The sequence below is a fragment of the Dermacentor albipictus genome, chromosome 1 (assembly GCF_038994185.2).
Source record: "Dermacentor albipictus isolate Rhodes 1998 colony chromosome 1, USDA_Dalb.pri_finalv2, whole genome shotgun sequence".
NCBI classification, from domain to species: Eukaryota; Metazoa; Arthropoda; class Arachnida; order Ixodida; family Ixodidae; genus Dermacentor; species Dermacentor albipictus.
Window position 1 is genome coordinate 261,334,240 of NC_091821.1, and position 22,848 is coordinate 261,357,087.

The 22,848-nt window shown below is 45.3% G+C and overlaps 1 protein-coding gene across 12 annotated transcripts in view; it reads right to left on the reverse strand.

Moving 5' to 3' along the window:
* Window positions 1-22,848, reverse strand: part of hts (adducin 1-like protein hts) — a 176,146-nt gene that overhangs the window by 82,185 nt on the left and 71,113 nt on the right. For all 12 annotated transcript variants that reach the window (XR_011511176.1, XM_065433197.1, XM_065433199.1 and 9 more), the window contains exons 3-6: window positions 21,560-21,848; window positions 14,937-15,167; window positions 3,238-3,372; window positions 1,268-1,366 (exon numbers count right to left, since the gene is read on the reverse strand). Coding sequence is in view for 11 of the 12 variants with exons in the window: in XM_065433197.1 (XP_065289269.1) it covers window positions 1,268-1,366; window positions 3,238-3,372; window positions 14,937-15,167; window positions 21,560-21,848 (754 nt within the window). In the remaining variant the exon portion in view is untranslated. The remainder of the gene's footprint in view (window positions 1-1,267; window positions 1,367-3,237; window positions 3,373-14,936; window positions 15,168-21,559; window positions 21,849-22,848) is intronic.

Genomic DNA, 22,848 nt, shown 5'->3' on the forward strand with positions numbered 1-22,848 from the left:
GGAGAGGGTCATACGGTCACTATAGGTGGCTGAAAGCACAGTCGCTGCTTGTACATGCTCCGCATGCGACGGCAGCGTAGCACATGGTGCGTCATCTTCCGACTCGAACTCATCGTCCGATGGTGCAGCAGAAACCTGACGAATGATCTCGCCGTCGTCGAGTTCTCTGCATGTCAGTACAGCAGTGTCAGCATCTGTGAAACTGTCAAATGAGACGGTGTCCGGAATCGCAATGCAACCACTGCGCAGGACTCAGCAAAACAGTTTCCGCATCAGTAGGGAGCACATCGGAAGGCGACAAATCCTAAGCCTCCCGGCACACGCTTGCCGGCATTCCCCAGCGCAGTCTGCGCGGGCACTGTCGACGCCATTAGACACTTGATGCGATGTTTCCGTATACCGGGTTGGATCACCGGAACCTCGACACAGCACACAAAGCAAACACCACTGTGCCGACACCAGTCGCACAAATGAAAAATGTGGCCTACTCGCAACGTAGTGCGAGAAGAAACAAATTAGCTGCTGGACTGTCTTGACATGGTTTACTAAGCTGAAACCGGAACTGCTGTAGAGCCACTCTGTCGAACCAGGCAGAAACGATGATGAGCGAGGATTTACAGTAGTGCCACTTCGTGGAGCAGCAAGGAGGCTCTGTTCAAAACAAAAATGGTGTCTAGCAAGTCTAACCATGCGCCGGTCAGAGTCGGTGCATAGTCCTCTCGATCAAGTTGGCTCAAGGAGTGTCCGAAAAATCAGACGAGAGGTTGCAAGGTGTCCGAACTTTCGGCAGTTGTTATACATTATGGTCTATGGGGAGAATGGCGGTGCCGCGAAGCAGACCGAATAATCGAGCATGTACGAATTTCTGGAGTCTGGAAAGTCGGTCGGCGACTGTATATATTTCTCTAATTCTTCCAGAGCTAATTCAAAAACTGCTACTAGAGATCTTTGTTTTACACTTTCGCTTGTTTACTTGTTCTTGGCAGTGTTCTTCATGCACTTCTTTCATGCGCGAAGGAGGGGTGTATCTCACAGGCATACCTGTGAGATACACTTTATTTTATTTCTCTTTTGCAGGTTTACACATCTTTATGGTGAATGGTGGGCATTATTCACATATATACTAGTAAAAGTGCCCTACCCCCTCATTTGCATAGAAAAGCTACCAACACATTTGTGAACCACATCCTGCTTTTGACAGATAACAATACACGCCAACATAGGTGGCAAGAAATATCCTTGAATGTAAATGCATTCTACCACGTACTTGTGTCTCACATGCCTCTATAGTTGAACACAGGTTAGAGAAGGCTTCTTCCACCGAATCTCCACACACGAGCACCCCGTGATTACGCAGGAACAGAACCTGTAATGTTCAACAAACAAATAACACAACCACTTCACAGCTTGTTTTGTTGCAAAACAGGAATCTGGGCAAGCAGGCTGCTTCTAAGAGTTGCATCTTTTGTACAGTGTGTCTACCAAGTTGGCATTTCTAAATTCCCTGAGTTTTCCAGGTTTTCCCCGAGTGCTTTTGCAAAATTCCCTGAGTGATGCAGAACTATGTTTTATGTCAAGTCGTGCTGAAACCATATCGCCCTATGTTGTCACTCTCTAGTAAGCATATGAAAAATTTTTTAAAGAAAACCGACTTAATCCAATTTGAATACTAAGGAGTAGTGTTTATGTTATTCAAAAAAAGAATATAAGGGAGGGGTTATTAAAATGCACAGCAAATAAAATGTCTTGGAAAAAAAATTTCAAATCGAGTTGGACATTCTCTAGTACAAATAAAAATGAGATGCATACAGAAGCAAATATTTTCGAATATGAGCTATTTCTATCAACTGATAGCATGCTCAGTGTCATGCAACTGTCCTGACATACTCTCAGCTCGCGCAAAGCGCCTCAGTGATGTGTTTCACTGCTTTAAAGAGTTTATTTTGGTTTGGATGAGGGACACCTGCATCTCAGCATCAGCCAACAATTTGTTTTTTGAGTGCAGGCTCCTTCAAAGAAGCGGTCGCATACTTAATTCCCCGTTCATTCCTCAGTGCGTCGATCCTTTCTGTTCTCGTCCTCCTTTCGCCACGCGTTCGCCCCACGGACCATTTGAAGAATACTCTTGGTCAATTTACAGTCAACGTCCAATTTTTCGGACCCCTTAGGGGCCGCGAAAACTTCCGAAAAATCAGGCAGTCCGAAAAAATAAATTCATGTCTTTTACTGCCCTTAAGGGCTAAAATCGACACATGTACGTCTGAAAAAGCTCTGAATGCCTGTCAGTGCACTTATTAGGCATATCGGTGCTCCTACTGTGACAGGTGAGGGCGGGTGCACACGTGTAAAATTAAGGAATACATACAGTGTCCCGCGACAATTGCCCCTTCCTACGCTTGTTACGCTTCACCGCGTTGCATGACTGTAATGAGGCGAAGCAGACTTTCGGGAAAGAGCATTATGCAATGCGCCGTGCTTTCCAAGCTTCGAATACAAAATTATTGCTGACAGCGGAGAAATGAAGAAACACGGCACCGAACGACAAGAAGCTTAACAGCGAACGTTGAAGCAGCTAGGCCTAGCGTTGCCGCAGTGGTGGCTACGGCTGCCAGCGGATCTGCGTGCGAGAGCACCGGTTCAAAGCAGCGAGATAATCAAAATAGCAGTGGTGGTGGTTTTCATTAATGCCGTCTCGGACCTGCGATCACGCAAAACGTTTAGAAAATCGGATGGCTAAGAGTTCTTGCGTCTGAAATTTCAGACGTTATGATACACTGACTCTTTGGTGGTGCCGCGAAGCCGCCCGAGTTATCGGGAATCCGGAAAGTCGGTCGTTGACTGTACACTGGCAACTCCTCCAGCCGACGACGCTTCGTTACGAGTCCTGTCTGTTTCTCGAGCCAGCATTACCGCGACTTTTGAACCTCTAAAAAAATTACAGCTAATTTTCCCTGATAGAAGCACAAATTCCCTGAGTTTTCCCTGAGTTTTTCCAGACTACTCAAAATCCCTGAGAATTCCCGGTTTTCCCGGTTGGTAGACACCCTGTTGTAAACAAGTGAAGTGCTATGTGCTCCACATATTATGGCTTCAAATGCTCACTGAATGTCTAGAAGCTCATCTGTAAAGTGCGTGTGGTTCAAGGCTGCTCAGAGTTCCCTTTTTAGCCTTGTTCCGTAGAAAAGCCTGGCTATACATTACAAACCCTAATGATAGAATAGAAACCTAGCATCAAACCTTGCTGTTGGGCCCCAGGCTACGTGCAACCTCATGCGTGTCGGCACTGCTGCCTCTGTACTCATGGTAGGCGATTTCCCCAAGCAGGGCAGCATCAGGTGTGATAGGCAGAAGACCCTGCTTCAGTGACGACACCTGAAACATGCACATGCCAAAAAGCAAAACACTAAAGATTCAGATGCTTCACACAGATCCAGTTTTAAGCAACAGTTAGATTATGAGGTTTTATGTGCCAAAACCACTTTCTGATTATGAGGCACGCCACCTGGACCTGGAAATTTGGACCACCTGGAGTTCTTTAACGTGCACCTAAATCTAAGCACACGGGTGTTTTCGCATTTCGCCCCTATCGAAATGCAGCCGCCGTGGCCGGGATTCGATCCTGCGACCTCGTGCTTATCAGCCTAACACCATAGCCACTAAGCAACCACGGCAGGTTTTTAAGCAGCAGTTTAGGCGAGGACTTGATTTTTTGCTTCAATCTAGATTCAAACTAACACATGAAGACATTAATTTATAATACTCTCGGGGCACAAAGCATTATAGAGGAGAAGGGCAATAAGGAAGGATGTTCAAGGGCACACAAAAGTCAACAAAAATATGTGTTTAACTCTAAAAGAAAGAAGTTCAATTGAAGAACATAGAAAAATACGCTTGGAAAGCAAAGCAAGAAAATGCACACAAGAAAGTAACTTCCCAAAATCATGAATCACGAACTGGCCTACACCCACACTCTGCTAAGAAAGTGCACCTCTATGCAACAGATCTAAGTCAAATGCCAAATTGAATGTTCCCAGTAACACAAAGTGCATGAAATGCTATCAACGCTGCACACTATCAACCCGCGCACAGGCAACTGATGGTAGGTCTAAATTGGCCTTGCCGACGTAGTGTGGTGCGCCCTCTTGAAAAGTACGACATTGCCGTAGATGGCGTAAGCAAGATGCAGTGTTTGGGTCATATTTCAATCACATGTGGACAATGTTTGAAAAATCAGAATTTTTGCAAACATATTGCAGCACATGTTTGCACTGCATCTGCACGATTTGATCACTCAAGGACATGTTTTCTTTTCTTTCTCCTACGTAACAATACTAAAATTTGTCTTTTAGAGCTACAATACTCGGGATCAGATTTTTGATGAAAATGCACCTTTGGGATTTCCATCTTGAAAACTAAAAATCAAAATCATGTAAATCTTTGGGTGTAATAAGATTCGCATTTATATGATTGGTGCCACCTGTCGTGCCTTCGTGGTAGCGATGTGGCGCGAAGGAATATGGGTCGTTTCTTCGATCTCCATGCGATCCTTGCTAATGCAGATCGCTAACGTGGCGACGCTCTTGTCGACTGTATATGGAGGCGAAGTCACTCATGTGTAAATCCAAGCTAATCTGACCACATCTAAGCGTAGTACGAGGCAGGGCATTAATAGCAATTTCTTTAAGCCACTCTAAACCCATTAATTTGTAGGTTCTTTGCTTTTTTGGGGGGGGGGGAGAGGGGGGGGTGAACAAGTTTTTCGGGCTATTTTTCGGTCCACGCGAGGTCCAGAAAAATCGGTCAGCGACTGTATATAACACTTCAAATGCCACAAAAGAACGTATTTACTCTATTCTAACGAGCACTCGATTGTAATGCGCACCCATTTGCCGTGACCTAAAAAAAGAAAAGTCCTTTACAGTACCGCGCACCTCATTCTTTCATACAGAAATACAACTTTCTCTCTCATTTGAAAAAAAAAAAAAAAATGATTTGCTCTCAATGCACGAAGCTGCAAACAAAGTCGCAGCTTCGCTCAAAAGGTGAAGCATTGATTACGATAGCAAATTAGTAGACAGCTATACGAAAAGTAAAGAAAGTAGTTTATCGGCCGTATAAACTTGTAAACATTCATTTATTAACTAAATTAACAAGCATGGTGTCACACATGCACAAGCAAACATGAACACGTCTCACTCAATGACCACGGAAACTCTTAAACGCTGGAGTGAGGAAAGTGTTCGAAAAGGACTTCTTCTTGGGCAAGTTGGTGCTTAGATTTCCTAGGTATACTTTGTGGCGCAAAATACATTTCTTGAAAAGGGACAGAAGAAAGAGAGACAGTGAAGCGCCAATTTGCTCGCTCCCTTTCCCTGCCATGCCATGAAATGGTTGAGCAGCTTTTAGATGTTTTTAGAGCAAACGCAAAAGGACTTACTTTTACTAACGAGCTTCCGAAGGACAGTTCGTTGCAGTTTTTAGACCTTAACACTTATGAGTGATCAGATTTGCTGTGCGTACCTCCCTCGAGGTAAAAAAGAATTGCTACAATATGACTCAGCGCACTCCAAGACTGAAGCTTGGAATCGCCTTACTTTGCCTGGAATCGGCTCTGCGCAAGTCATGTGTGCATGTAATGCAGGCGAGTTTTTTCCATCAACTTGAGAGACTTCAAAAAGCAGGCTACCCTCAGTCTGTCTTAAATGCTGTGGTCGAGTCCCTCCTACAGAAGCTGAAAACTACCGCTGGGAGTGGGAAAATGCACTCGAAGGAAAGGGAGCGAGCAAATTGGCGCTTCACTGTCTCCCTTTCTTCTGTCCCTTTTCAAGAAATGTATTTTGTGCCACAAAGTATACTTAGGAAAGCTGGAGTGAGGAAGTGCACTAGCAGGAGCGAGGGAATGGACTTCTGTGCGGCCTCTCGCTTCGATGCGAACGAAGTGCTGAGAACACAGCACGGTGTGCCTAGATGCATAGACTTGTCTCCGTCACAGATCGTTTTCAAGATAGGAGCTGTACGGCAGTGCCGTACGTAGCAGCCGCCGGTGTAGTACGCCTCTCCTGTATGCGCCAGTTCCGCACGCGACTCTCGGGAACTCCGAACGCCCATGATGCGGCCCGATTTCCGCCTGTCTCCGCACACGTGATCGCTTTCCTTTTAATTGCGGCATCGTGATGAACTTGGCATGTCTGCAGTCGGCCCTTCCATGCTGATAGACGAAACGCAGAAAACGGGAAGACAGACGATGCATTTACCTAAGCTAAAGGAAGCATTGCCTAAGCACACATATTACAGCACATGAAGAAAACTATGGCAGCTAGGCTCGAACCGCGTACGAGGTGATAGGGAAACGCAGATTTAGGGTCATACTTGATTCTAACGCACGCACAATTTTTGGACCCGTTTTATGAGAAAAGTCCACGTTAGATTCGAGTAAATATGATATGTCCTATATAAGATAGATTAATAATCTGTATTGTTACTCTTTTGCAAAAACAATTTCTTCTTCGAACTTGGCATCATACTGCTAGTAACTTGATATGAGCTCATGACCGCAGAGGCTGTACATAAACAGCTTTATTGTAATGCCACGCATAAAAAATGCCTTTAACTACTTTTGTTAATCTTTATAAAGCTTTGGAAGGAAACTTTGGTTAGCCAAGCAATGTGAGGCAACACTAACACACATGTGCTCACAGTGCTCCTTTCCTGTATGTTTCCAGCCAATTTGTACTGAATATTTCTGATGGACAAGTCCAACCGAAGAAAGTGCAGTGTTCTTAACTGTTTTGAATCGCCATGCTTGTTGCAGCACCTTTTGTATTTGTGAAACACTGATTTTAACCTATCTACATCCCAGTGCAACAATAAAAGCACCAGGTTACTGTTGCACTGGCCAACGCAGTGATGGCAAACATAAATGGTAACATATTTGTGTTGTGGTTGCTCCCAGAGCAAGTGATGGGATGAACAGTAGTCAAGTGATGCAATCCAGAATGCCACATGAACAGCAGCACCAGCCTCTAGTTGTGGAGTTTGAGGCCAGTGCTCACTGACAATCAGAGTTGCTGCATGCCATTCATCAATGTGCATTTTGTGTCATTTTCTGATGGTGTACCAGTGAAATGCGCACTGTCTGTTCTACTGAAGAATGCGTGTGTGCAGTGGATGCGGTAAAAATACATAATTGACAAGGAAATTATGTGCCCTTTCCCTTGGTCGCTAAGCGTGCAACCGAGAAGCTTGCAATTATATTGTGCAATTATGTATTTGCAATTAAAATTTTGTGAAATTCTTTACACACTTGCCCTCCCTGCCCCTATCCCTTTGCTCGCACAAAAAGATGGCGCGAAAGGATCTTATCGCATTTGTAGTTTATATGGATCATGACTGCGAGAGGATATTGCTCTTTCGCTTCTCGGCACTGCTTCATGGCGCATGATTTGAGAGCTGCTTTTGCGAGCAGTCACATGTAATTCGACCATTTGACCACCTGCATCTGCAGCAGTTTCCATTTATTGCCTCAGTATTGCTTTGTGGGAGCAGTGAAATTTCTTTATATTGAAATCATGTGCAAACACGAGTTATTTTGAGGCTCAAAACACATGGTGTTCTATGGACAAGAACTTATGAAAAGTTGAATACTTTGTTACATATATTAAAGTTCATTATATCAAGGTTTAACTGTACTAGTTATATGAAGAATCCCTAATTGCCTTCTTTTCTATTACAGTCGAACACTGCAATAACAAAAGCCAGTGACAATGAAAGTCTTGCCACAATGATAAATTCTGTAACCCCAGCGAATGCCCGCAGAATTTTATGCATTTCGTATCTCTCGACAATGAAATGTTACTAAACTCTAATCCTGCATCAACGAACTCTGCCAGTAGGTTAGGCCCTGTATTATCTATCTGTGTAGTGCTAAGAGCATAAATACTGCCACAGCATATTTGCGAGTATTTAGAGCGCAGCTCTAAAGCATCTGCATCCGTTGGCGTGAGTGAGCCAACGAGCATAGTGAAAGATGAAAGAGCGAACGCGGAGCGCAGCGGCAGATGAGGGTATGGCGAAAAGGGTGAGAAGAAAAGCGTAGTGCTGTGCAAGACGTTTTCTACGGCAATGATTGCTACGAGATGGCACCAGAGTAGCGCGCATTGGTCTGTCTGCGGCGGCTGCTGTGAATCGCGCCCACACGTCACCAACGTACTGCCTCTCATGATCTCTTGATTAGCAACGAGGCACACAAGACAGATTATCCGTGCCAGCCAATATGTTGCGAAATGAAAATACGTATACAGCTGTGCCCAAATTTCACATTAGGGAGTATTGTTCTCTCCTGAATTTTTTTTATATACAAAAACAAAAAAGTGCCAGTTGTTGGTGCTCGAAATACATCACAGCTGCCATCTTTTGCGATTGCCCGTTTTTATCTAACACGATGCCCGTTTAAATGGTGGAGTGGGATTGCCATTAACCTCTACTGACATGCTACGACGGTTTGCATGAACTGTGGCTTGGCGACGAAATGAAGTGCTGCAAAAACAAAGAAATCCACACACCACTTATGTGGATTTGTTTATGGCACTTGAGATAGTGGCCACAGCATCAGCTGCCATGCCTCTTCTCGTGCTTAGCAAATGGGGTGATTTGTGTCCTTCAAAGTGATCGTCCGAGAAAATGCGCCCTTTGTTGACAACACTGGTTTTGGCACCAATGAACTGGCATCATATGCAGATTCAGCGCCGCTGGACAAATTTTTGTCAGATCGCAGTTTTGTAGATACCCCGATGCGTTCTGTTCTCAGTACACACAATTATGCAGCCAAACGTTTCCCTAAAAGCAAATGACCGAGATTACGGCCCCATCGGGCAAATTTTCATTCATCGACGCCAAATCCACATGTGATGCCTGTTGCGTGGAACTGAAACCAGTGTTCTTAAAGCAGGGGACATGTATGCTGATATGGCCACCGCTGAGCTATCGTATTTACTGAATTGTAGCACAAGTTTTTTGTTTTTCATATTTGTTGCTTAAACTTGACCCTCGCGTTACATTCGAATGGCAAAACTGCCCACTTTAAAAAAAATACACTTGAACCCCTTTTAACGACCCCAGATATAATTATTGATTATAACGAAGACATTTCTATGAGTTTACAATTTTCCGACCCTGCACCTAGATACAGTAGAACCCCGCTGTTACGTTCCTCACTGCTGCGTTTTCCCGGCTGCTACGTCATTTTCATTCGGTCCCGGCATAGCTTCCATAGGATCCAATGTATAAGGAACGCCGCTGTTACGTAGTAGCTGTGAAAACGTTCCCGCATGATACGTCGCAACTTGGCACCGCGAACCCGCCTGGGCGAAAGTAGGCAACGCGCTCCAACCACCATTTTGGCTTTTGACGAGTTTTGGCTGGGCTTGGCCGGGCTTGGCTATGGAACGCAACCGGGCTGCTCGGACGCGCGCACTCCGCAGCAATACTAAACAATCGTTAGCATGTTAGCATGATTATGCCAAAGAGGGCAAAATTTCCCGCGGATATTACTTCGTCCGTTGCCATTGCCGTGGCGCGGTGACGATGAGGAGCACGAGCCGCATGATGCCGGGGAGTTGCCAAATCCTGGCTTTGGAGAAGCCGTCGCGGCTCTGGACCTCCTCCGCAGGTACGTCGCACCTCACAGCGACGCTGAATGCAATGCGGCCTTCCAAGCTACTGAGAAACGTGTGGCGATTTCTAGCGAGCGAAAGAAACGGCAAGCCACCATTCTGGACTTTTTTTAAATCCTCAGCACACTTTGTGGAAATAAATTGCCTATAGTTGAAGCTGCACTCTTTTCATTCATTTTCGGAGCTTTCCTCACTGTTGCGTTTTGCCGGCTGTTACGTTTTTTCCCCCCGGTCCGGTGAGAAACGCATGAACGGGGTTCCACTGTATAATGAACATTTTCAACAGCACCGTGCTGTTACAAGGAACACTTCACATCCGGAGGTAAAAGGAGGGTGCATGTGAAGTTCTGAAGCATGGAAGTGCCACTGAACTGCGTGCACAGCGATGTGCCCCCTGCTCCTTTCCAACAGTGACGTAGATACGATCGCCAAGAGATGAGCGAGATGAGAGGTCGAGGCAGTATGACGGCCGGGGCCACCAAGATGGCACTGGCACACGTGAAATCTTAAAGGGCATGACAGCAACACTTATCTATGCACAGTTCTCCGTGCCATAGCACATGTACTATGCCCATTTGGACGATTTGAACCAATCTGGACCAATGACAGCTCGGGCAGCTTAGACATTGTGGCCCAAGTCGGCATGAATGCGGTAAAACATGCCGCTGTTGCATGAAGCTGCAAAGAGTCGACGGTTACTACGCTGTTATCGGGAGATTGTGTTTCATCGACACTTGCCAATAAGACATCCCCAATGGCGTTTACCTTTCAACTTCACACTTTTTAAGCTGAAGTGACGTAGAAAACATGTAACTTCGCAACTCCCAGCGTGCGTGCAGCTGATGCTACAGCTGTAATGGCAAGACCTTTGCAAGAAAGCAGGCATGCTGCAGTTTTGCTTCCAGCCAACTACAACGCTTCGTTATAGTGTACAGAATCCACTCGTGTCCCAGTGACAGTAAAATGTATCACAAGCTCTCAAATAGAAACATGGCAGTGGCCGTGCTTATAGTTTCGTAATGGCAGGTGATCGTAACCAACCGGGCGTCATTTTGAAAGAGCTACGTTGCTCTTTAGACACAATTTTTAAGGGAAACAGAGTACTGTAAAAACCGGAATATAGGTCGAACTTTTTTTCAAAAAACCATCGCGAAAAGTCGACCCTCGACTTATATACCGGACATTGGCGGAAAAACTACGGAAGTCTTGCAACAATGGGCGGATGGAGTAAACAGCCGCCATCGCCATCAGCAGCAGCGCGACGTCTATGGCGTGGCGACGTTGTGGCACCGGCATTTTGCGTTTCCATTGTCGCAAAGTTATATTAATTAAAGGCTGCATTTTCACGTTGTTTCAAAATGAGCGGAAGCCGACGTCAATTCACCGTCGCCTTCAAGAAAAAGGCGATTGAGTACGCGGAAGCCCACGGCGACCTGGTGGCACAGAGTGAACTTGAAGTATCCGAAAAGAGCATTCGGTAGTGGCGGAGGCAAAAGCAACGTATTACAACTTGCAGCAACCAAAAGAAAACGTCATTTCGTGCCGGATCGCAGCGGACTGCAGAACTGGAAGGCAAGGTTGCGGAGTCCGTCCGAGAGCTGCGTGTAAGATCGCACGCGCCTATGGACTGGGCAGCGAGAAGCACTCGTCATCCGACTCTGATCAAAGGCGTTGCTCCGATTCGGAGTAGCGCTTGCACACTTCCTTCCCTTCTGTGTACTGTACACCCTGCCCATTTTTAACAGTATCGCGCGACCATCGACTCGCGTGTTTGTCAGCACCTTGTCACCACGGCACGGAGCGGCGAAATAGCGAAAGTAAGGGCATGTGTACACATGCGCGTATCTCGTTTGTTTCGCTGCTCAGCGCCGTTAATAAGGTGCTGACAAGCACGCTGGGTCGATGGTCACGCGATACCGCTAAAAACTTGGCCAGGTGCACATGTGAGCAGCATTTAAATAAATACTGTCACCATCGTGCAAGCCCCTGCAAGCCCAATGCAAGCCCCGCATTTGTTTCACAGTAAGGGTGTCATGTCTTTCGGTACTTTTGCCATTGAAAAATACTTTTTTTTTTCATTTTGAGAATTCGTTAGTTGGGGGATCGACCTATATTCCGGTCCGACCTATAGTCCGGTTTTTATGGTAATGTAGGAAAGTGATGAGAACAAAAATGAACCTGCTAAAAATACGATTTTTGGACTAAATTGGTGTCAAAACGTAACTGCAGACGCCAGATTGTGTGTCCTTACTTTAGCAGGTCTTGGAGGGCAAGCCCACATATAATGAATTAATGGTGCAGCAACTCACAGAACTATTAAGTTCATTATAAAGAGGTTTGTTATAAACAGGTTCGACTGCATTCTAAACACAGCGGTATTTAGCGGTAAGTTTGCAACGTGCACCTTTACGTCTCAATTCAACCCACAAACAAGTCGACTGAAATTAGTTTTTTTTTTAATCGAAGCCATTTTCGCTGTGCTTGTGACTGCCGTTATGGTTATCACGATGAAGTAGCCTGAGGCCTTTCACACTTCGACTCCGTTCAGTCGCGACACAGCATGCTTGGTATGAAGCCCGCTTCGAGACTAGCAATTTTGATCGCCGAGGACCCGGAAAACTCGGCCGTGGCTCGGCAGCTCGATGTCAACGAGTCGATGATTCGCAGACGGCAGTAACAGCAGGATACCCTCTTTGAATGCAAGGCCAGTCGGTAGAGCTCTGGGCCTCATAGTGGCCTGGTGTTGCCCCCGAATGAAATGGTTGTGGTTCCGAAGCATGGAAGTGCCACTGAACTGCATGCACAGCAATGTGCCACTGAACTGCATGCACAGCAATGTGCAACCCTGCAATTGCTAATTGCTTCATCTCAAACGAGCTCAACAGCATGGAAGATGACCAGATTCTTGGGCAATCATCTTCAGAGATAGCTTACGCTTCCCAAGAGACTGCTTGTCCCGGCACAGAACCCCTCGAAGTATGGGGCCAAAAGTGCTCTTGATACTGTATGAAGATAGCAGCGAGCTTGGCATAGCTCCAGAAACACTTGTCTGGGATGCGTTTGGTGCTGATCATGAAAAATTTTGCAAAAGTGAAACTACCGTAAAAGATCTTTAATCTGAAACTTGTTATTTCGAAGTAGCTGCCACGGTCTGTCCAACAATGTATTGAAAGCAATATGAAACGAATTCCGCTAATTCACACAAAAATCTGCACTGCCACCGATAATTCGAACTCCACGCCATGGAGGATAGGGAGAGTGCTATTGCGCGAGAGCACGTTGGCGACGCTGACGGCACTGTGCAGGCCACGCCGCTTTGCTCTTTGCATTTTTTAAAAGATCATTTGCGTGCGCATACTCGGGCGTCAAAAATATGGCACCAATCTATCATGGTTTGCAAATACGATAGGATTGCAGACCATGATAGGTAGGTGTCTCCGGCCCTTTGTTTACGCTTGACTGGAGAGAGATGCGTTTGCACCTGGCCAGGCATAGCCAACGCCTCTGTTGCAGACCGGTTCTTTTCCTCTCTGAAGACGTCCAAGATAAAAAGGCGGATGTGGCACTGCGTGTCTTTCTTTTTTCATGTTGCATCTTGGAGGATATGCTCTTTCTCTACGAGGCGTTCTTCCGAGAAGCAGCACCAGGTAATGTCTGAAACAAGCTGGCAATGACGTTTATTAGCACTCGCAGTACCAAAAAGCATAGCCTTTGAGATTCGCAGCCATTAACCGTTTCCCAGCATCACTTGGACACGTGTTTGGCCGCCGACTAAACGTAGGTTGTGGCGCATTTCGTGACTGCATTTTAGAGCACAGCTCTTGTTTCTGCGGCGAGGATCGGCGGCGGAAAGGCACGTTTATAATCCGACATTTTCTGTGCCAGTCACTTGCGACCAATCGCGCTACACTGCATGCGCAGCTACAACCAAAATATTGTCCCCTCTAGAAACTTTGATGCGTGCGCTGTCGCTGCTCTTTTAGGACCATGTGCAGAACGATCCCCAACCCGCGTGCCGCTTTGAACACTTTGAAACGGCTGTTCGCTACTGTTGGCGAAGCGGCGTGGGCACCTTTTTTCTCCACGCCATTAAATTGCAGGTCAGCGAGACAAAGGCGCTGATGGAGCAAGAGCGATCTCGCCGTCGGGCCGTCGGACTGCTTTGGTCGCGTCTGGTTACGTTGGCGGAGCATGTGCTTCAACCTACAGACGTTCTCGCCAACGTGACGTAGCATGCGCGCTCATGCTACGTTAGACTATATACGCGCCTTAACCGAGCAATTTCTTTTCTAACTTATTAGTTTGAATTTTGTATAATTTCAATTTTCGTAGCATTCCCGCGGTATTCGAATTAATGAGCTTTTACTGTATTTTCGAAAGTGTTTGCTTGAGAATACCATTCAAGGGCAGCTCCGCTTTCTCCTCAGACGACAATATTGTGACTCCCTGAACAACAGTACCACTTCTTTTCCATTTATCTCACGATACATTCGAGGTTTTATTTTTTTTTATGTTCCATGGCTGGAAATTTGTTGTGTTACATTCGCCATCGCATTACATTCGAGTAAATACGGTCTGTGAAATATTGCGATAGTGATTACATTCTGAAACGCAATCGGCTGAGAATGTGGCCACATCAGGTAAATCTTCGTCTAGAATGCCATTGTTCGAAGGTGGTGACCCACCTGGTGCTAAGCTATGTGAAATTTCGTGAAAGTGATCGTAACCCCAAATGTTATTGGTAGAGAATACTGCTCCATGGCAGTGCCACCACCGCTGACCGATGCATGGGGTGCACTTGGTGCTGTTGGCAATGCAGTTCTATAGCCTCAAACAACTCTCACCAATGTAGGCTAACAAAGTTTTGAAAGTAGTAAAGTTTCATTTTGCAGCGTATTCCTTGTATATGCTGTCCCATTTCACAAGAACAAATTTTTCGCAAAAGTGAATTTTGTCACTTTCACTACCGACTTCATTATTGCGGGATTCAATTGTATGCGCGTGCATGCTGAACTTTTCGCCATGCTCATGGACCCAGAGGTTGCTTGGTATGAGGAAACAGTTTTGTGGCTCACCCATTGTTGTACAATATTTTTAGCCACACAATTCTTAGCAAGTAACGATTAAAATCATGTCATCGCACACTTTGAACATTGTTATAAGTTGGTAACTGTACTGGTATGCTCATTAGCCCGTCTCTGTTTTCATGAAAAAATATTCAGCTGGGAGTGAACTGCGGCAAAATTGCAGGACATGCCAACTCACCGCAACACAGGGTGGGTGCTGGAGATGAATTATACACTTAATGTCAGGTCGGTTTGCATGGATGGCAGCATGCACCATATAGGCTGGTCGATTGAAATGGAACGTAGTGGTGCCCGAGTCAATGACGTTACTCTGCATGTCGAGCTTGAGCAGGCTGGAGGCAGTCACCTCATGGTACAGAAGCCCAAATGGGTTCACCAGAAAATGCTCCTGGTCTTGGCTCACACGCAGCTGCAAGAACAAGTGGACACATTACCCAATTAAGATCACTTGCAGAGGGGAAATGCAAACAGTGACTTTCAACGCAAGAAAAAGCAGCCATTTCCATAGGCAACATTAAGTACAACATTTTTGCATAGTCTGGTAACTAATAAGGGCGTCACGAGTCAAACCTAGGCCGTACTGTCTCCAGCGACCAACACCTTCAGCGCACAAGGTGCCTCACCGCAAAGCCAGCAGCGTCCCCAGTCATGATTGAAACATTTGAAAAAGGGCTGTATAGCTTTTAAAAGTACAGTCAAACCTGGTTGTAACAAAATTACACCTGACATAAAAATAGCTTCGTTATATCAGATATCTGTTATAAACATCTGTTACACTGTAGTAATGGCTAGATTTTTAAAATTTATTTTGTTCTATTCAATAATTTATTACATTTGTGTTCATTATATTAAGGTTTGACTGCATTTAGTGTGGTCTCAACCTCAACACACGAAATTCCATAACGCGGGGCAGATGCTTCCGAGTGCATACTAAAAAATAGGTAATTGATCATTGTGCCAATCCTGATAGCTAGACTGGAAATGTAAAATGATGAAAAATACATGCAATTATCAACTACTAGACAGTTTGGACAAAGTCTGTACCATACACAAAGCACCTTCTTTGAACACTGCGAGCAATACACTTGTAGCCAAAAAACAATTACTGCTATGTGTAACAGCATTGCATTAAGGCTACTATCAGCCACGCATATTTGCATACAGTTGAATCCCGCCACAACGAATACCGCCACAACGAAATTTCCGCGACAACGAATAATTTTTTATTCCCCGCGAGTATCCTATAAGAATTAATGGCCTAAATTTCTCTGCACAACGAACCATTTTTGCAGAGCGTTTCCGCTTCAACGAAATTTTCGCTTTCAAAATCGAAACCGAAACTAGTTTTATTGGCGAGAAGTCCAAGTCAAATCCAAAGCCACATTAAGCATGAAATCACGTGATTGCAGTTCCGCCATTTTGGCTTTGTGTCGTGGTCGCGTTGTTCACTCGCTGCCTTTCTCTTCGACAACGACGAGTTTTCATCCGCAGGACACGATGGCAACGCAAGTGAAAAAACGCAAAACTCTTTCCCTTGAGCAAAAAGCTCAAATAATCGCCCAAGCAGAAAGCGGAAGGAAGAAAGCGGCAATTGCTGAAGACTTCGGAATTCCTGCAAGTTCGCTGTCAACGATTCTAGGCAATAAGGACAGCGTGAGAATGGCACTTGCTTCAGGCACATCCTCGAAGCACAAAAAGGTGACGCGGCCCCTCCATGAAGAGTTGGACAAAGCAGTGCATGCGTGGTTTGTGGAAGCACGAGCCAGCAACGTCCCCCTGTCCGGAAGCATCGTCCAGCAGAAAGCCTTGAACTATGCATGCCTACTTGGCATTGATGATTTTAAAGCCAGCATTGGCTGGCTAAACCGTTTCAAGGCCCGCCATAACATCGTTGGAAAAGTGTTGTGCGGCGAGTCAATGTCAGCAGACGTGGACGGAGCAGCTGCTTGGAAGGCGAGTAACATGGCCGGAATTTTAAGCAACTTCGCGCCTGCGAAGTTGCTTAAACCGTGCCGGAACCGTGCCGCCTAATCTCGAGCTCGACGAATACATCGGCGCTGACGCTTGTGTTGTTGTTCACGAAGATGTGAGTGATGAGCAGATCATAAAAGCTGCCCGGAATGATAAGGACTCTTCCGATGAAGAAGACGACGACGTACAGGAAGCGCCGGCTGCGGCAACCGCCGTACAGGTGATGGACGCTTTTGATGTCATCAGGAATTTCGTTGCTGTCCGAGACGACGATGTTGCAATGGGTTTGCTGACCGAGTGCGAAAATCGCGTGACGGCGTTGCTCGCCATGAAGCGTAAGCAAACCAAGCTTACAGATTTTTGGCATTAAACGCCTTTGCTGCTGCTTGGGCAATTCTTTCTGCGTTTCACGTCAAATTTTTGCGATAACGAAGTTCCGCGAGAACGAATTTTTTTTCGTGCACCGTGAATTTCGTTATAGCGGGATTCAACTGTATTGGGTTAAACATTAAAAGTGCCTTCAAACACTAACTAATCTTGGAAGGGCTTCACTAGTAAACAATGCCGCCTCACGAATGTTTCGAATCCTTCAAGCGGAGTTAGAGGTAGTTATTGCACTGTTGCATGGCTTTCTCTTTTGCCTCCACTAGTGCACTAGAAACTGGAGGGGGGGGGGGGGGGGTGTTGGCGGCAAGGAGGCAAGGCCCTGCCCAAAAGCTGGGCATTTTATTTATTTATTTTATTTATTCAAATACCCTAAAGGCCTCTAGGAGAGGGTATTACATAGGGGGGGCACACGAAACACACTAATAATAATATGCGAAAAAAAATAGTAAGAATAAACAATTCAGCAAACATAGAACACCACAAAATACGCATACACCAATATTGGAAGTGGATTAAAGTTCGAATAAAGATAAGAATGAAGTGTGAAAATTGAAGCACCGGGGGTTCAAGGATAACACAAAAAGAGAAAAAATTGAAAAACAATGTCAAACAAGATGCAAAGGTATTAAATTAGCCCTGAAAAAAAAAAAAAGAAGCTAACACCAAAGATGCACAGAGACGTCAAATTCTGATATGAGTCCACAGCATTTGATGAAATTGATTGGTGTTAACTTCAGTAGCAATATCAGATGGTAGGTTATTCCAGTCAGCTATGGTTTTGGGGATGATTGATTGTGCGTAATGGGCCGAGTGGCAAGCTGGGCGTTTGACTTTGCAGGGGTGATCACGGCGAGGAAAAATGACAGGGGGTGACTGAAAGAAGTCGTCGCGCAAACGATCACGATGATAAAGTTTGTGAAAGAGAGATAGGTGGGCGTGTTCTTTTTTTTTATGATGCAACTTGTGGTTTAGGTGTGCACATCGGTCTCTCAACGTGAGATGAGCACTCACGCTGCCTCCAATTGCCACGCCCCTGGAGCTACTATGTCAGCCACAGAGACCAATTGAAGCATGCGGTTATGAGCAGTGAAAGGTCCGTTGCCATCTCTGACACCACGTGCAGCAGATGCAGCCACGTGCAACTGTTCTGTGTAGACTGAAAATGCAAAGATGAAGTACTTTTTCAGCCTTTTTGAGACTGCAGACGTGCATATTTTATTTATTTAACTCATGAATAGAAATTAGTATTACTGAGAATGGCCTGAAGATCTCGAAATCTGCTAATATCGGTTGGTTGGCTGTTTGGGATGAAGCTGTCAACAATGCAAAGCAGAGAGAATGTGGTTTTTCAGTTTTTGACAAAGATTGTAAATTCCCTGCTATATGCAGTGGAATAATTTTTGGCCCTCGTGCTAACAGGAGCCTCACCTACAGATCGGCCACGTTTTTTTAATATGTTCAAGAAAGTGCTTCAGGGCCCCTTTAAAGAGTAACAAATGATTTCTTCAGGTGCAATCTACACTACGTATTCTAAGTGAGCACTCTAGCCATACGCAGCAAACGGCCTGAGATGGTTGCGCTTAAAATGAATTTGCATAAGAAGTTGACTACTTAGATTATGGACAACATATTTTATAAGTCACTATTGCAGTATCGCTATGAAACGGGCCTGCATGCTCATGTATTTAGTTTCATACTGACGTGCTGCATGGCAACCCAATCATGCCATCCAAACATTTCTACTACCAACCCAGCAAAGGGATAGCAGTGGTGGCAGTGACATCTTGTGAAGCTGTTATGAAAGTGTCGGATTCTTATTGCCATGAGCTGCTGTGTTAAATCTGCGGGTAGATGAATTTTTGCCACAATGTAACCTCCATAACACAATTATTTTATCTTTCCTGCAAGAACCATGTGATGCATGAGCATGTACAACATTTAGTTGCGTACATCACAAGACGTCACTACTAGCACAGTTGTTTCTGGTACGTGGCTGTCCTAGCATTACCAATGAAATCGCAAGAAACAAGTGCCTGGGCTGTCCAGTTTAGTTATAGTTTCAATATGCTGTTTTTTTTTATTTAACATTATTTATGCATTCTGAAATCGAATTTCCTCACACATGACCACTTCCTTGGCTTGCTAAAAATTTCACGACAGTGCCCTGCAACACATGGTAAATAAGTCATACCAGACGTGAGACAATGCTGTCATGATACTTGAGCGAACATTACTTCCAAGCAGCAGGGAACTTCTGTTGCTGTGATTATCGCTAATGCTGTCTGTGGCTTCACTGAACTGCTACCCAAAATTAATCCTGTGGTTTTTTACGTGCCAGAACTACTATCTGATTATGAGGCATGCCATAGAGAGGAGACTGCATTAATTTTGACCATCTGGATTTCTTTAGTGTGCACCTAAAGCCAAGTAGACGAGTGTATTTGCTTTTCACCTCCACCAAAATTGTGACTGCTGTTGCCAGGATTAAGCCTACAACTCTGAACACCACAGACCAATGCCATAGCCACTGGACTACCGTGGCAGCTCCCCATTTTAACACATGCATTACTATTGGCCAACTTTCTGAAAATATTCCAGGCAAGCATTACTTGATGAAAGGCCAGAAAGGCATCTGCGTTGCTCACAGTGTTCATATTACAGTACTACTCCACGTATCGTATTTTCACAATTCTAAGCACCACCCCCCTCTATTTTCGCGAGAAAGTTGGGAAAAAAGTTTGCATGCGAATCTAAGCACCCCCCTATTTGTTAGGAAGCGCGCGTAGCCAAGGCCGCCAAGCGCGCTTGCTCACTCATCGAGCCGGAGCCGTCGGAGTCCCGAGGTGGCACGGCGTCAGCGGCGCGAGTACTCCGTACAGCCGGACTGTACGGATGTATGGTGAAAGCTACAGAAAGGCCCCCATCAACGATCGCAAAGTGGATTTCGGACGCGTGGAAGCGGGTCCAAGTGGACGTTGTGGTCAAATCATTTAAGAACTGCTTGATCACAAACCACTTCGACGGAACGGAAGTCGACCTGCTGTGGGATACCGAGAGCGGCAGTTCAAGCGGTGCGACGAACTTGAGTGGCAGTGATAGTAACTGAGCATCCGACACAAGCGGTGGGTTCACTGTGTGCACCGATTTTTCTTTTGAATGTTTGCAAAATAAAATGTTATTCCTTGCACCCGTCTCGTCGTGATGTCGCAGCGAAAAGAGGGGGGGGGGGGGGGTCATTCTAGACTTTTCAACTCTAAGCACCCCTCACTTTAGGCATCTCGATCGTGAAAAAAAGAGGGTGCTTAGAATTGAGTAAATACGGTATTTAAAGATAAAATTTCACTGCCGTCTTAAGTTTCTACAATAAAATTCCATTTTGCACTTTCAGTATTCAGCAGCGATCATCAGCTCGAGTTGTGCTAGTTTCTCGACAGCACAAGATTGTGCCACTGCTCAAGTTTTCCTGACATCTGCCGCAGATTGTCTCTACATGGTGTAGCAAGTCTGGCTTTGTACATAGAATTTGTGCACACCTAGACTCACCTGAACGCAAGCAACTGTCATGGTTCTATTACTTCAGTCATTCTAAGACTGATGTGAGGAGTGTTTTCCTTGCTCGCTATATTTGAAGGTGTGTGGAATGCGCTTCACAAACCGCCTTGCTCGAAGTCAACAGGGAACTGCGGCACCATAATACAGTTAGCTGTTGGCTGCTAAGGGAGTGACAGTGAGACAAATGCACCGAATCAGTTACTCCAAGACATAGTTTAGGCAAGCCTGCCTAGAATGCATCGAACTACTAGCGTCTCAGCAGCAGAAGGGCATTTACATTTGTGGCTGATACTTCTTGCAGCTTGGTGAAACACTTTAGCTATAGTGGCAAAGCAGGGTCCATCTTCGTGTAAACACCATGACTGAGCTCGCAAAGCCACAGGCATGGCATACTACGCAAGTCAGCCATGGGCAAAAGCCCACACATGCAAAAAGTTTGAACACCACAGCTAGGGCAATAGTGCTTGCCATGGAAGGACATAAACTCTACGGTGAATCAACTGAAAGTTAACAGACAGCCTTTGAATTTAGCAAGTGGTATGAGCTAAAACTGAAAGTAGTGTTTACATCAATATCCAAAATGAAAAACTGCACCACAGTGACAAGTAGAGAGTGGGAAGTTGTGGGCACCGCCCCATGGCAGAAGGGATGAATGGCTATCTTTGCCAGAAACTACACTTCTAATTTCACAGTCCTGCAGGGACGCTTTGAAGCAGGTTCACTTGCTGGTTGACACAGAGGTGAAGGTTGACACAGAGGTGAAGCCTATTGATTCACACATTTTAAGGCAAGAAATTTTCATCCTGCTATTCATATTGGGAATTCCTACTCGTGTTCCTAGCAAGAGGAGCAGAAACAACAGAGGCAGATTACACGACAGTTTATACATACCGTGATGTGGTTGAAGGCTGTCGTGGTCCATCCGTATGCATCTAACAGGCGACAAAGAGAAGCAAGCTTGCAACGCAGCAGCTTTTCTCCTTTTGAGTAGCGCAGGCCATCGATTCCACGAACGTCATTGATAGGAACCAAGCAACGGCCACCTCGAATTGTTGACTGCTTTGTCGCATGTGGCAGCAAGAGTTCCGTCACCTGCTGCAATGCTGCCATGTTGGACGGTGTGTAGCCCTCTGACAATTGTGACTCAATGATGCGCTCAAGCTCCTCCCGGAACAGTTGGCTGCACGAGAACAAGCAGTACAGAATGTAAGTTATGAGTCCCAGCACACATAATGATTACGATGTCAGTTGAATAGGCAACCATAAGGCTGGTATAAACATGCAGACTTGTATAAGGTTTTGGACTGAGCTCTTTGAGTAAAGGCTGGAAGCTCAGTAAACAAAAGGGAGTAATGTTTCTTACCAAAAGGCTGGATAAGCCCCAGTTGTTTGTCTAAGGTTTAAGACTCCCATAAACATATTTCCACCACCTGCAAACAGCAGCTGGTAGTAAATGTACCTGCTGCTGCGCTTCCTATGAGCCAATGCTCTAACTTATGACAAGACTGCTGGTCCACTTTATGCAACCACAGTTGCGGCCAAAGTATTCACAAAATAATTTTGTCAGAACAAAGTGTACATGTTTTACAGCCGAAATATTTTGCATATTTTGATGGCTAACATGCTTCAAATGAACATTTTTATAACCACAGCAAATGTTGCCACAATGCAAGCATTGGGCTTCAAAATTGCTTATTGCAGAAAGGCTTAATACTGGATTGTACAGACTTTATTCTAAGTTTTGCCCATACCAGTTGGCATTGAGCGTGCTGGCACAATGCGTTCCAATGAGAAACCAAAGAATGCCGTAGAACATACTGCTTTAGTCATTAAACAATTTTTTAGCACAATAATTCTATAACTAATTGTGTAAAAGCTTAAAGGCGACTTCGGCATACCTAATGAGGTACATAGGCCTGGCCCTTTCGTGTGCCGCCTGATGATGACAGGCTGGTTGACACCAAATTACATTTGCTAAGCACTTTGTACTCACCTAATGAAGGCAAGAAATTAAGGTGCATGAAAACTTCACCATGACAGCTAGCATGAATCAGGTACAAAAAGGTGCCCCACGATTAGTTTACTATGCTCTCAGTAAACCCTTGTGAGCATCGAAAAGAAAGACACTCTCAGGAAATGTGAACATCAACATTTGTGGATTTCAAAAACAACAATAAGGT